This window comes from Danio rerio, chromosome 9 (genome assembly GCF_049306965.1).
Source record: "Danio rerio strain Tuebingen ecotype United States chromosome 9, GRCz12tu, whole genome shotgun sequence".
Classification (NCBI taxonomy): Eukaryota; Metazoa; Chordata; class Actinopteri; order Cypriniformes; family Danionidae; genus Danio; species Danio rerio.
The window spans coordinates 58,422,353-58,437,500 of record NC_133184.1 but is presented as its reverse complement, the minus strand read 5'-3'; the positions used below and the strand labels follow the sequence as shown (position 1 = coordinate 58,437,500).

The window sequence follows — 15,148 nt, the reverse complement described above, 5'->3', positions numbered from 1 at the left end:
TTCACAAACTTTGGAGACGTAACATAAATTCCACTTGTAAATAATAGCTCACCTACAGCTTTCATCATGAGGCTGTGTTCAAAATGACATCAATGTGTTTAAAGTGCACTGCGAAGGGAGCTCAACTGTAAACATGAAGATCCAACACAATCTCACGGCAATTCATAACTTTTTCATTTAGTGGCTAATTCGTATGAATTCGTACGATCTAATTTGTACAATTTAGTACGATTTGCTTATCCCCCAATGACGGTTGGGGTTAGGGGTGGGGTCAGGTGCCACGCCTCCTTTTTAAAATCGTACCATTTCGTACGACTGAACTCGTAAAAATTCGTACAAATTAGCCACTAAACTGGCAAAACGTAAAATACTTACGTTTTCTCGTGAGATCAGGCTGGAAGATCTCTAAAACTGAACTGTAGAAATACTTTAAAAGTAAAGTACAGCTGAGAGAGATGAGCTTACTGCTTTATTATTTAATCATTCCAACTGTAAATGTTAGGATGTTCTAAATGAATAGGGCATAGGGGGGATAAGTGGGATTAGAACACAGCCAGGAACTGTTTCTAACTACAGCTCCAGAGGTGTAGTTTCAAGTGCTCAAGTTTGCGACGCAGTTTGCGAATGTTCGCTAGAACTATGGATTTGGGAAACGGCAAATCAACAAACTGTGTTTGTAACGATGGAACTTGTGACCTTAGTTGGCTAACGATGATTTTCAGAAACGCACCCCTGGGAGGCATCTTGCTGGGAGACGGTGCAAAAAAAAAGTCCCCTAGTAAAAGCTTTGAGATACCAATTACTTTAAGCAAGTGTGTTAATTTACAGTGGCAATCGCAGAATAAAGGCGATCACATTGGCATCTTTTGCACGCGCTCGTTTGTTATTCTCTATGTGCAGCCGATGCTAGTGAAAGCAAACTGACGCATGTGTACCGACAGCCAATATAGGATTCCACTTGGTCTTGAAGCCTTTTTAAGGGGTTATTTTCAGTATTTATGATGGCATAGCAGTCAAAACAGGAAAATGAGCTCATGAATGGGACAAATTCAGGACGTTTGTCAGTGAGGGGTGGGTTCAAACCTCCCCTGGCTACAGGCCTTGTTGTGACATCACAATCGCATTGCGTTCTGGCAGACTCTCAGACATTCCCTCATTCACATGCTGAAGTAGATCGCTCTTATGTCCACACGGGTATTTCAACAACACCTTCTCCATCCACATGAAAACACAAAAATGTGATGCATGCTCGAGTCTGTGTGTGGGTGTTTCCCTGTGCTGGGTTGCAGCTGGAAGGGTTGTGTGAGACATATGCCAGGTTGATTGGTGGTTCATTCCACTGTGGTTGCCCTTGATAAATCAGAGACTAAGCTGAAGGATAGTGAGTGATGCATGTTGAGAGCACGCTGAGCCAACAGGGGGCGATGAATGCTGAGTTCACACCAATTGCAGAATGAACTGTTTGCGTGAGGACACTGCATACAAATCAATGGAAATGTGAGAACAGTGGCCAATTATCGTCCTGCGATGGAAACGAATGCATTTGATGCAAACATGCAGAATTTGCCTTTGGTGTGAGGCCAGCCCTGTTGGCTAATCATGCTATTTGCGTGTAAACAGATGCGTGGACATTTTGAGTTTACTCACTTAATTTGCAGGTCAAATTCGCAATGGACACAGATTCTGACTTCTGTTTGCCCGTGGACTCGTTGCTGAATGTCTAACACGGATGTCAAACTCAATTCCTGGAGGGCCGCAGACCTGCACAGTTTAGTTCCAACCCTGCTCCAACACTTACCTGTTGGTTTCAAACAAGCCTGAAGGACTCAATTAGTTTGATCAGGTGTGTTTAATTAGGGTTGGAACTAAACTGTGCAGAGTTGCGGCCCTCCAGGAATTGAGTTTGACACCTGTGGTCTAACATGTATTTTAATGAGAGATCATCTGTGTTTATGTGCTTTAGGAGGGCTAAAAAAAAGTGTCGACTCTTTGGATGGCGGAGGGGTGATGCGGACGAAAGTGAAAGTAAACAGCGGACAGGTGAGGAGTGCGGTTGAGGAGGGAGATTAATAAAATGAGGATCCGGATCCAGCGTGTTCCGGCATAAATTCAGTCCTGCTTTCAGCGACGCTTCTGATTGAGCCGAACGCTGTTTGATGAGTTGTTGTTCGGTGTTGGCAGGAGGATTTCCCCACGGGACACACACTGCAGGTGCTACGTTAGAATCAAAGCTCCTGATTGGTTAACGTGACGACAATGTCTGCAAAAGTTCAGATTTTCAACTTAAGCAATTCCCGTGAAACACACATTAAGCACGTCAAATGCACAAAATGATTAACTCGCGCCGCTTTATTCGCGCAAATCTCGTCATTCGAGGCGTCTCATTCACACGTATCGCGCTGCAGGATGTCTTCGAGTGTTTGCATTGACTTAACATGTAAATCACTCGCGCTTGACACTTCATACACATCTGGTGTGAAGAGGGCATAAGGGTGTATTCACACTAGGCATGGTCGGCTTGAATCTAAAACACGGGGCGTCAGCGCCAACGCTTCCCATTCACTTTGACTGGGTGATGTCAGGCGTTGCTGAACTGCATTGTAGATCCGCCGGCGCCGCTTCAGAGGTGTTGCTCGCTGCAGAAGTTGGGACTAGCTCAACATCTCAAGCGCTGACGGAAGCATCAGCGAATCAGAACGCTCTATGCAAATACACCAGCTAGACAGTGGCCTATTGCTGACTGACTTTCATTGGCTGACGCTGCTATGACGATCGCTTCAGCCCCAACTTCAGACACGCCTCCAGTCAAGCGTTGATGCTGAAGCCCCGTGTGATTGGGCGTAATCCTCTGAGTCTATGCTGACATCATCTTCAGCAGCTCAAACACTGGCTAATGGACAGACGGCTGCTTCTCACTCAGGGCTGCTGTTTATGCTAATGAGGGAGACTAGTGGGCGGGGCTTTCCTTCTGATGACACGTACAAAAGAAGATTGTCAATCAAAGTGTTTTTCTGCAGACCGTGTGATTATAACAAAGTCAATGAATTACTGTTGAGCGTCTGCTGGAGAGACTCACACACCGCTGACACACTCAGCTCCTTATAAAAGTGATTTCTGCATATTAGGCCCCCTTTAAAAGTGGCTTGTTGTCTTTAGTTTCTCGCTCGGGTGCGCTCTGCACTTGGAGTGTCTAGGGAATCAGGATAAGGCAGACGCAGCCGATCAAGGTTTGCATTCTCTAGTGTATCTGCCAGTGCTGGTGTTCAGACGCTGGCGCAGCGGGAGCTCAGGGGCGGATTAGTGCAGTTCTGTGTTCCGCTCAGGATGTCGCAGCAGAGCGTCTCCACCGCGTCCAGCCGCTCGATCTGCAGCAGGCGCGCCAGCAGGTCAGGGATGCTGTATCCAGCGGTGCTGATGCGGTCGAACAGCTGCATCCCGTCCGTCATGCCGCCGATCTCGTCTCTCTTCAGCCCGAAGCTCTCCGCCAGGTGCCTCCACGTCTTCACCACCGCTTTATCTGTGCTGTAGGTGGCGCTGAGCATCCGGCTGCTGCGCTCCAGACAGTCGAACGGCAGCTCCGTCGGGCTCAGACCTGCACACAGCAATCAGCAGGCGCTGTTTACATTCACCTTTAATTATGATCTCTCTCCCTGCCAGTGAGGAAACAACTCTTCAAGAGAAGACGCTTCCCTGCTGTCGAGTTTTTACGGCAAGCTGTGTTTTGTGTACATGTGCATCGTGTATTATGATTGACTTATATATATATCAAACATTTCATCAAAGATTTTATTGGGTTTCCCCCCCCGAATATTGGTAGAATAGAATATTGGTTCTTGCAACACACTCCAGAGATGGGTCGAGGATCGCCAGTTTGAGCACAGATACGAGAGGAAATGAGTGAAGTGTGTAAACACAATGCTCCTCAGAGAAAGAGAGGAAGACATGTGGATATTTCACCTTCAACAGTGCAGAACAGCATTAAAGACTGAAGGAGTCTGGAGGAGTTTCAGTGCGTAAAGGACAAAAGAGCAAGCCTATGCTGAACAAGCGTGACCTCCGACCCCTCAGGGGGCGCTGCATCAAGAGTCCTCAGTCATCTATAAGCAGATCAGCACATGTGCTCAGGACTCAAACCTTTGTCAAGCACCACGATACAGAGTCACATCCACAAACGCCAGTCAAAACTGTACTGTGCCAAGAGGAAGCCCTATGTTAACAGTGTCCAGAAGCGCTGTTGATTTCTCTGGGCTAGTACATAGACTGTGGAGACGTGTACTGTGCTCAGATGAAGCAGTGTTTTAGGGAGAAATGGAGGCTGTGTGCTCTGGACCAAAGAAGAAAAGGATCATCCAGACTGTCCAACAAGTCCAGAAGCCCGGCTCTGTCATGGTCTGGGGTTGTGTCGGTGCTCTTGGTGAAGGTGACCTGCTCTACTGTGATGCTCCATTAATGCTGAACAGCACAGAGAGATTCTGGAGCTCAATATGCTGCCTTCTGCTCCAGGGACGCCATGCAGAGTCCAACAAGACCATGCAGAACCACATTCAGCTCACATTACAGAGTCCTGCTGCCGAGGAGGAGGAGACAGATGCTGAACTGGCCTGCCTGCAGTCCCGACCTGTCTCCAATAGAGAATGTGTGGAGCATTTCAAAGTGCAGAATGCTACAGTGAAGACCCCTGTACTGTTGCCCACCTTAAGACTAGTTTGCAGGAGGAATGGGACAGAATGACAGCTGAAACTCTTCAGCACTTGCCGTCTTCAGTCCCTAAACGTCTTTAAGTGTTGTGAAAAGGAACAGCAACAGAGCTAATGCTTCACAACTTTATTTGAAATGTTGCAAGAACCAAAATTGTTTTTCTAAACATGTTAATTTAGAAAACCCCCCACAAGGAACACATTAATAATGTTAGTTGAATTGTCTGCAATGTAATACAAGTCAAAGTAAATTTAGCCCGAACTACTTTCTTTTTTATTTGAGTTTTCTTTGCTGTCCCGACTTTTTCTGATTTGGGGTTTGGAGTATTTAAAACTTTTTTCTTTCTTTAATAAAGAAATAATTGCTTAAATTCCCATTCGCATTATTGTAGCAGAGGTGTTGTCAGTGTTGTGTAAGTGTCTCATTACCCCACACTCCTGCTCACTGCGGCAGTAACAGAGGAGCAGTTGTCTACTGGGTGTTTTACATCAGTATAATATCACTGCGCTGTACAGCTACACTCACCTTCCGCAACACTGCAGGCTTTTGTGTACAAATCCAGGATCTTTTTCCTTCTGCTGTGAATCTGCAGAAACAGGAAATGTTTGGATGAGTCACACAAACACAGACCGATGTGAATCCACATCACATGCAGAGCAGATGAATGCGAAGGTTTAAAGATGAAGGTAGAAGCAGAGCTGCAGCTCGTTTCCTCTGAATAAAGATGAATAAAGTTACTGCAACTTTCACTCTGACCTTCTTCTTGCAGTTCTGAGTTTATAGCTCACATTTCTCTGTGTACATCTCAAGAAGCTCAGTTCATGTCATGCATTTATTTCTCGCATTACTTTGTTTACATCTCAAACTTCTCAGTTTACATCATACATTAATGTTTGTCTCAGGTGACCGCTCACATTGCTCAGTTTACATGTTTCTGTTTTTACGTCTCACGCTTCTTAGTTTATGTCACGTGTTTCTTAGTTTATACCTCAGATTTCTGTTTACATCTCACACTTCTCAGTTATGTCTCACCTGTCTTAGTTTACATCTTAGTATTTCTCAGTTTGTTTCTTTTCTCGGTTTACACCTTAGTATTTCTCAGTTACTTGCATTTTTTAGTTTGTCCCGCATTTTGCAATTTCTTTCATTTCTCAGTTTACGTATCGCATTTCTCAGTTTACATCTTAGCCTTTTTAAGTTCACGTCTTTCATTTCTCAGTTTACGATTTTTGCATATTTTAGTTTGTCGCACATTTTTCAGTTTCAGTGTTTTCGTCTTGCGTTTCTAAGTTTACGTCTCGCATTTCTCAGTTTACATCTTAGCCTTTCTCAGTTATGTCTCACATTTCTGTTTACGTCACATTTCTCAGTTTACATTTAGCATTTTTTTGCATATTTTGCATACGTTTTTGCATATTTTAGTTTGTTGCACATTTTTCAGTTTCAGTGTTTACGTCTTGCACTTTCTCAGTTTGTCTTGCATTTCTCAGTTCACGTCTCTCATTTCTTGATTTACATCTTGCATTTCCCAGTTTACGTGTTTACGTTGTGCATTTCTCAGTTTACATTTTAAGCCTTTTTAAGTTCACGTATTTCATTTCTCAGTTTACATCTTGCATTTCTCGATTTTACGATTTTTGCATATTTTAGTTTGTCGCGCATTTTTCAGTTTCAGTGTTTCTCACATTTCTCAGTTTACATCTTAGCCTTTCTCAGTTATGTCTCGCATTTTTGCTTGCGTCTCATTTCTCAGTTTACATTTTGCATTTTTCAGTTTACGTTTTTGCATATTTTAGTTTGTTGAATATTTTTCAGTTTCAGTGTTTACGTCTCGCATTTCTCAGTTTACGTCTCGCATTTTTCAGTTTACATCTTAGCATTTCTCAGTTATGTTTTGCATTTCTCAGTTCACGTCTCTCATTTCTTGATTTACGTCTCGCATTTCCCAGTTTCTGTGTTTACGTCGTGCATTTCTCAGTTTATGTTTTTGCATATTTTAGTTTCTCACATTTCTCAGTTTCTGTGTTTAGGTCGTGCATTTTTGAGTTTACATCTTGCATTTCTTAGTTTACATTTTTGCATATTTTAGTTTGTTGCACATTTTTCAGTTTCAGTGTTTACATTTGCATTTCTCAGTTTACGTTTTTGCATATTTCAGTTTATGTCTCATATTTCTCAGTTCACGTCTCGCAGGTCTTGGTTTACATCTCACATTTTTTCAGTTAGGTCTTGCATTTCTTAGTTTATGTCTTACATTTCTAAATTTGACTCACATTTTTCAGTTTACATCTTCGCATTCCTCAGTTTACACCGAATTTTTCAGTTACGTTTCACATTTCTTAGTTTGTCTTGCAGTTCTTAATTCATCTCGCATTTCTCAGTTTACGTCTTGCATCTCTCAGTTTATGTTTTTGCATATTTTAGTTTGTCGCACATTTTTCAGTTTTAGTGTTTATGTCTCCCATATCTCAGTTCACGTCTTGCAGATCTTAGTTTACCTCTCATATTTTTTCACTTATGTCTCTCATTTCTCAGTTCACGTCTCACATTTCTCAGTTTACATCTTTACATCTGAATCTACATCTAGCATTAATGGCTTTATTCTTACATTTCTGCACATCTTGTAAATCTCTGAGCTGTAAACTCAGATCTAAACACAACATTAAACACTATCAGGATTTAGAATCGAGCATCTGAAGAAGTGGGCTGTGTGAGGTGTTGTACTGACCCCGGTGGCTCTGCTGCAGTGGTTGTTGTTGTTGTTGATGGTGTTGGTGGAGCAGGTTTTGTCTCTGGTCAGATGCACCAGTGAAAGAAGACAAAGATCTGCAGCTCCCTGTTTGTCCTGCGCTGCTTCTTCATCACTGTCGATACTGCGACTCAGCAGCTGCTCGTTTTCTGATGACGCGTCATTCTCACTGTGACAAAACAACGTTTAATATTAATATCAGACAGAGCAATTCTGATTAATCCATGAACACACTACACAAAATCATTAGTAATGTTCTCTAGCTAGAGCGCCGTATGCTGTTATGAAGTATCCTAGAGCGCCCTCAGCTGTTAAACAATAGTCTAGAGCACCATCCGCTCTTATAAACATTAGCCTAGAGCGCTGTCGGCTATTATTAACTAGTCTAGATTGCCATCTGCTGTTATAAACTAGCCTAGAGCGCCATCTGCTGTTATAAACTAGCCTAGAGCGCCATCTGCTGTTATAAACTAGCCTAGAGCGCTGTCTGCTATTATAAACTAGCCTAGAGCGCCATCTACTGTTATAAACTAGTCTAGAGCACCGTCTGCTGTTATAAACTAGCCTAGAGCGCCCTCAGCTGTTAAACACTAGTCTAGAGCGCCGTCTGCTGTTTTAAACTAGCCTAGAGCGCCCTCAGCTGTTAAACACGAGTCTAGAGCACCATCTGCTGTTATAAACTATCCTAGAGCGCCCTCAGCTGTTAAACACTAGTCTAGAGCGCCATCTGCTGTTATAAATTAGCCTAGAGCAATGTCCGCTGTTATAAACACTAGCCTAGAGTGCCATCTGCTGTTATAAACTAGCCTAGAGCACCATCTGCTGTAATAAACTATCCTAGAGCGCCATCTGCTGTTATAAACTAGCCTAGAATGCCATCTGCTGTTATAAACTAGCCTAGAGCGCCATCTGCTGTTATAAACTAGCCTAGAGCACCATCTGCTGTAATAAACTATCCTAGAGCGCCACCTGCTGTTATAAACTAGCCTAGAATGCCATCTGCTGTTATAAACTAGCCTAGAGCGCCATCTGCTGTTATAAACTAGCCTAGAGCACCCTCAGCTGTTAAACACTAGCCTAGAGCGCTGTCTGCTATTATAAACTAGCCTAGAGCGCCATCTGCTGTTATAAACTAGTCTAGAGCACCGTCTGCTGTTATAAACTATCCTAGAGCGCCCTCAGCTGTTAAACACTAGTCTAGAGCGCCATCTGCTGTTATAAATTAGCCTAGAGCAATGTCCGCTGTTATAAACACTAGCCTAGAGCACCATCTGCTGTTATAAACTAGCCTAGAGCACCATCTGCTGTAATAAACTATCCTAGAGCGCCATCTGCTGTTATAAACCAGCCTAGAGCGCCATCTGCTGTTAAACACTAGTCTAGAGCCCCGTCTGCTGTAATAAACTATCCTAGAGCGCACTCAGCTGTTAAACACTAGTCTAGAGCACCATCTGCTGTTTTAAACTAGCCTAGAGCAATGTCCGCTGTTATAAACACTAGCCTAGAGCGCCATCTGCTGTTATAAACTAGCCTAGAGCACCGTCTGCTGTTATAAACTAGCCTAGAGCGCCATCTGCTGTTATAAACTAGCCTAGAGCACCATCTACAGTTTAAAACGGAGCTCAGAGTGTGTACAGTCTGCATGGTTTCCTCTGTAGTGGATGTGAAAGGGCTGATGTAGATGTCTGCTCTCCTGCTTGTGGTTTACAGTAATATCCCTCATGCACTGACTAGTCTGTTGTTTTCAGCTCGCAGTGAAGTTTCCCAGAAGAGTTCCTAACAAGCGCCTGTTGACAAAGACGCTCAGAGACGAGCACAGAATGCCATTGTTTGCAGACACTCGATACCTGCGTGGGTTTGGCTCCGGGAGAACACATGAAATCACCCGCTTCACACTCCGACAAACAGCACACACACACACACACACACACACACACACACACACACACTGTTGATATATATATGATCATCTGGAGTAGATCTGAATCACTGCACTGAGCATTTATCCTCAGACACAACAATCAAACTCGCACTGCTGGGTTATCGTAACCCAATTTTAGGTCAAATATAGACAATCCAATAAGAAAGAGTTCAATTGTTTCTATTAAACTGTGATTATAGTCTTCAGATCAGGGGTGTCAAACTCATTTTAGCTCAGGGGCCACATGGAGGAAAATCTATTCCCAAGTGGGTCCGACGGGGAAAGTCATGGTAAATGCAGTGGTGTAGCGGACGGGCCCACAGGGCAGTGATTTCCCCCGCAACCATCACAACGATCCAGCTGCAACCCATCTCTGGGAAACACAAGTACACACTCATTCACCTACACACACACTCATACACTACGGCCAATTTAGTTGATCAACTCCCCTATAGCGCATGTGTATGGACTTGGGGGGAAACCGGAGCACCTGGAGGAAACCCACGCCAACACGGGGAGAACATGCAAACTCCACACAGAAACACCAACTGACCCAGCCGAGACTCGAACCAGTGACCTTCTTGCTGTGAGGCGAGAGTGCTGGCCACGGTGCCGCTCCTATACGTTACAGATATATATTTGATATGTTGTTAAATATGTTGTGTGTATGTGTGTGTGTGTGTGTGTGTGTGTGTGTGTGTGTGTTTGCATGTGTGTGTTTGTGCTGTAGTGTTGTGTCGTCAGTGCTGGAGGTTTGTTTTCATCTGTTTTCACCTGCTGGTTTTGGCTGCGCCGCTGCTAAATTACCACACGCTTGACTCTGTGTGTGTGTGTGTGTGTGTGTGTGTGTGTGTGTGTGTGTGAAGTGAAGCTGTGAATGAGTGGCTTCAGGCTGATCTGAGTTCACTGAGAGAGAAGAGCTGCACAAACATGCCTGCAAACCAGCGCCCTGCTGAGGGGTTAGTTAAACTGACTGATGAAGTTTTGGGTTAGTTAACCTGATTGATGAAGTTTTGGGTTAGTTAAACTGACTGATGAAGTTTTGGGTTAGTTAACCTGATTGATGAAGTTTTGGGTTAGTTAAACTGACTGATGAAGTTTTGGGTTAGTTAACCTGATTGATGAAGTTTTGGGTTAGTTAAACTGACTGATGAAGGTTTGGGTTAGTTAAACTGACTGATGAAGTTTTGGGTTAGTTAAACTGACTGATGAAGTTTTGGGTTAGTTAAACTGACTGATGAAGTTTTGAGTTAGTTAAACTGACTGATGAAGTTTTGAGTTAGTTAAACTGACTGATGAAGTTTTGGGTTAGTTAAACTGACTGATGAAGTTTTGGGTTAGTTAACCAGATTGATGAAGTTTTGGGTTAGTTAACCTGATTGATGAAGTTTTGGGTTAGTTAACCTGATTGATGAAGTTTTGGGTTAGTTAACCTGATTGATGAAGTTTTGGGTTAGTTAAACTGACTGATGAAGTTTTGAGTTAGTTAAACTGACTGATGAAGTTTTGGGTTAGTTAACCTGATTGATGAAGTTTTGGGTTAGTTAACCTGATTGATGAAGTTTTGGGTTAGTTAACCTGATTGATGAAGTTTTGGGTTAGTTAACCTGATTTGGGTTAGTTAACCTGATTGATGAAGTTTTGGGTTAGTTAACCTGATTGATGAAGTTTTGGGTTAGTTAAACTGACTGATGAAGGTTTGGGTTAGTTAACCTGATTGATGAAGTTTTGGGTTAGTTAACCTGATTGATGAAGTTTTGAGTTAGTTAAACTGACTGATGAAGGTTTGGGTTAGTTAAACTGACTGATGAAGGTTTTGGTTAGTTAAACTGACTGATGAAGTTTTGAGTTAGTTAAACTGACTAATGAAGGTTTGGGTTAGTTAACTTGACTGATGAAGGTTTGGGTTAGTTAAACTGACTGATTAAGTTTTGAGTTAGTTAAACTGACTGATGAAGGTTTGGGTTAGTTAAACTGACTGATGAAGGTTTGGGTTAGTTAAACTGACTGATGAAGTTTTGAGTTAGTTAAACTGACTAATGAAGGTTTGGGTTAGTTAACTTGACTGATGAAGGTTTGGGTTAGTTAAACTGACTGATTAAGTTTTGAGTTAGTTAAACTGACTGATGAAGGTTTGGGTTAGTTAAACTGACTGATGAAGTTTTGGGTTAGTTAAACTGACTAATGAAGGTTTGGGTTAGTTAACTTGACTGATGAAGTTTTGGGTTAGTTAACCTGATTGATGAAGTTTTGGGTTAGTTAAACTGACTGATGAAGGTTTCGGTTAGTTAAACTGACTGATGAAGTTTTGAGTTAGTTAAACTGACTGATGAAGTTTTGGGTTAGTTAAACTGACTGATGAAGTTTTGAGTTAGTTAAACTGACTAATGAAGGTTTGGGTTAGTTAACTTGACTGATGAAGTTTTGGGTTAGTTAAACTGATTGATGAAGTTTTGGGTTAGTTAAACTGACTGATGAAGGTTTCGGTTAGTTAAACTGACTGATGAAGTTTTGAGTTAGTTAAACTGACTAATGAGGGTTTGGGTTAGTTAACTTGACTGATGAAGCTGAAGTTAATTAACCTGACTGACACCGCTGATGTGTTCGGTAATCTGACTAATGAAGTTGACGTGTTAGTTAATCTGACTGACTAGGCTTACGGGTTATACTGATATGGCTAATAGGTCGGTTAAACTGACTGATAAACTTTGTGATGTCTCTAAACGGGTTAGTTACTGCTGGTTAGTTGAGCTGGTTAACTCTCACCTTTTGGCTGTTTTTGGAGATGAAGGCTTGAGTTTGTCAAATTCGTCCTTCTCCTGGAAGATCACCACGTTCTCTGCAAAGGCAAGGTTTGAACATCAGTGAAGATCATTAATCTCAGATCTGCCCACAATGATGTAAATAAACAGAAATATCCATACTGAACATATAATGGAAGCGATCAACTATTCAATCAAATCACAACCTTTCCATTTATGAATTCCTCTAATATCCCAGATTTGTGTAATTCTACAAATCAGACAGCTTTCTAATGGAATAAAAGTCAACGGTAACGCTTTAATAAATGCTCCATTAATTAATGCATTTACTAAATTGAGCAAACAGTTAGTACTGCATTTATTGCATATTTGTTAATGTTATTGATGTAATGTTAGATAACTCATGGTGCATATACTAATGTTAACGCTGGATGTTAATAATGCATTAGTAAATGTTGAAGTATGATTAAGAAATGCATTAACTAACAAGACCTAATGGAGCATTATTGTAAAGTGTTAGCCAATCAGCATTCAGTGATGATCCTGCATGAGAGCAAACAGGAGATGAACGCTGTACTGTACACCAGCTTCTGTACAGCTCTAGACGAGTGTTGAGCGCAGATCAAACACTCATAATCACACCGTACATCCGCTCTGCTCAGCCTGTGATGCTCTCAAATCATCTGCCATACGCATTAATGTGACTTCAGCTGAATTATAAACATTTCCTTGGTATTTATTAGCTTTGCTTTTAAACTTTGGTCAGATGTTTTTAGTCTCCTTCCACAAGCTTCTCACAATAGTTTGCAGGAGTTTTGGCCCGTTCCTCCTGCAGAATTGCTGTAACTGAGTCAGATTTGTAGGCTGTCTTGCTCGCACAAGCTTTTTCAACTCTGCCCACACATTCTCTATAGGATTGAGATCAGGGCTTTGTGATGGCCACTCCAAAACATTCACTCTGCTGTCCTTAAAGCACATGTGAACTCATTTGGCAGTGTGCTTAGGGTCATGGTCTGTTTGGAAGAGCCATTTGTGGCCAAGTTGTAATGTCCTGGCTGATGTGTTGAGATGTTGCTTCAGTATTTCTCAACAACCCCACAACATGATGCTGCCGCCCCCATACTGCACAGTTGGGATGGTGTTCTAGGCTTGTGCGCTTTCACCTTTGTCCTCCAAATGTAACACTGCTCATTATGGCCAAACAGTTCAGTCTTAGCTCCATCAGAGCACAGGACATGTCTCCACACATCAGTCTTGTTCCCAGTGTCATTCAGCTAACTGTAATCTGGCTTTTCTAAGGTGTTTTTGGAGTAATGGCTTCTTCTCTGCTGAGAGGTCACTCAGCACATGTCAGTACAGGACTCTTTTCACTGGATGATGAATCTCTCTTACTCGCTGCAGCCAGCGTCTTCACAGCATCTTTCGCTTTTGTTCAGGGGTTAATACACACAGTTTGAGGAATTCTTCTCCTTCTTGAGCGCTATGATGGCTGGACATTCCCATCTTGTTTTTACTTGTGTATGATTGTTTGAACCGATGAACGTGGCACCTTCAGGCATCTAGAAATTGTACCCAAAGAAGAAACAGACTTGTGGATGTCTTGGCTGATTTCTTTTCATTTTCCCATGTTGTCACACAAGGAAGCAGAGAGTTTCAAGGTTTAGTTGTTATTCATTAGTTTTAGTTTCTATTTTGTTTTGACTTTTTGTTTTCCAATTCAGTCAGTTTTATTTAGTTTTAGAGGCAGATTTACTAATGATTATTAGTTTATATACTTTAAAATGATTTAGTTTTAGTTTGTTTTCTAAGTGAGGATATTTGTTAGGTGCAGGATTCAAAATCAACAGGATAAATACTGTATTATAAAAACTCAGCCATACATGTTTTGAAACCTGTATTCAGAGGACACATGACCACTATCATCTACCTCAACCATCTACCCATCCTCAAACTCAAATACAACAGCCCACAAGACAGCAGCCCTCAGTACAGTATGTGTGCACGGCTGCTCTGAGGTTAGACGCACAGTAGTGATGGGAAGTTCAGATCTTTAACGCGGATGTCAGGACTCATTATGTAGTCAGCAATAGTCATTTCAGTCAGTTAAAACATCAGCATGATCTGAAAAATGTCTTACAGTAAAGTTTTGCAGCCCAACTGAAGCAGGATTCACTTATTTAAACACTTATTTAAACTTATGATTGTCTGTTATGAAATAAACTTTCGTTTTTCTCCAGATCTTCTAATTAAGCCCTCGGTTTACCCGCGCTGCAGTTGTTCAAGTTTAGTTGAGTCACAGCGGGCTGTACTGTTTGTGTTTAATTTGCTGAATCACGCATGCGCAGTAATATCAGTTCACTGCTTCTCAAATTTGATCTCAGTGTAACGTTACTGTTCTAATAACTGAATAACTCAGTGTATATATTGGATATTTAGAGTCAGAGGGGGGTATTAGGCTTGTTATAAAGTAAATAGTGGATAAGTGCTTACTGGAGACGCAAATCGTTTCAAATAATTCAGTTCGATTTGGTGAACTTGTTTAACCGGTTCACTTAGAAGATCCGGTTAAAAAGATTCGTTAGTGATGGTGATACAGAAATAAACCCATTATTGGGCACAAATATGTTAAAGTAATAGTTTTAAGTGTATCTAATGCTGTCATCGTGCTGCTGTCATGTCCACTGGTTGTTTTTGTTGCAGGAGCAACAGCGAGGATGACTGGAGGAGAACCGGCTCGATCTGGCCAATGGCAGCAGGATTACAGACTCTTAGATGCCGTACGGGTCAAACACCTGCAGCGCGGATTATATTTACTTCTAAACGGCTTCCAGTAAGATTACATTAAATACATTTACAAAGACACTATAATTTTGTGTTAGTTAGTTTTAATTAGTAATTAGTTATTTTAGTTACAATACAGTTTCAGTTAGTTTTAGTTTCTTCATAAACTCGCTTTATTTTTATTTCAGTAAACGACAAATATTTTACATTGTAGTTTTGTTTTCATTTACTATAATA

At 41.8% G+C, this 15,148-nt stretch overlaps 1 protein-coding gene across 5 annotated transcripts in view; it reads right to left on the bottom strand.

Annotated features, from left to right (window-relative positions):
* The window catches only part of edar (ectodysplasin A receptor), a 74,673-nt gene that overhangs the window by 3,030 nt on the left and 56,495 nt on the right, over window positions 1–15,148 (bottom strand). Inside the window, exons 9-13 of one of the 5 annotated variants that reach the window (XR_012385033.1) lie at window positions 12,135–12,207; window positions 7,427–7,616; window positions 5,224–5,284; window positions 1,911–3,592; window positions 1–1,745 (exon numbers count right to left, since the gene is read on the bottom strand). The exon at window positions 1–1,745 is cut by the window's left edge and continues 141 nt beyond it. Coding sequence is in view for 2 of the 5 variants with exons in the window: in XM_073912302.1 (XP_073768403.1) it covers window positions 3,264–3,592; window positions 5,224–5,284; window positions 7,427–7,616; window positions 12,135–12,207 (653 nt within the window). In the remaining 3 variants the exon portion in view is untranslated. 5 annotated transcript variants of the gene reach the window in all.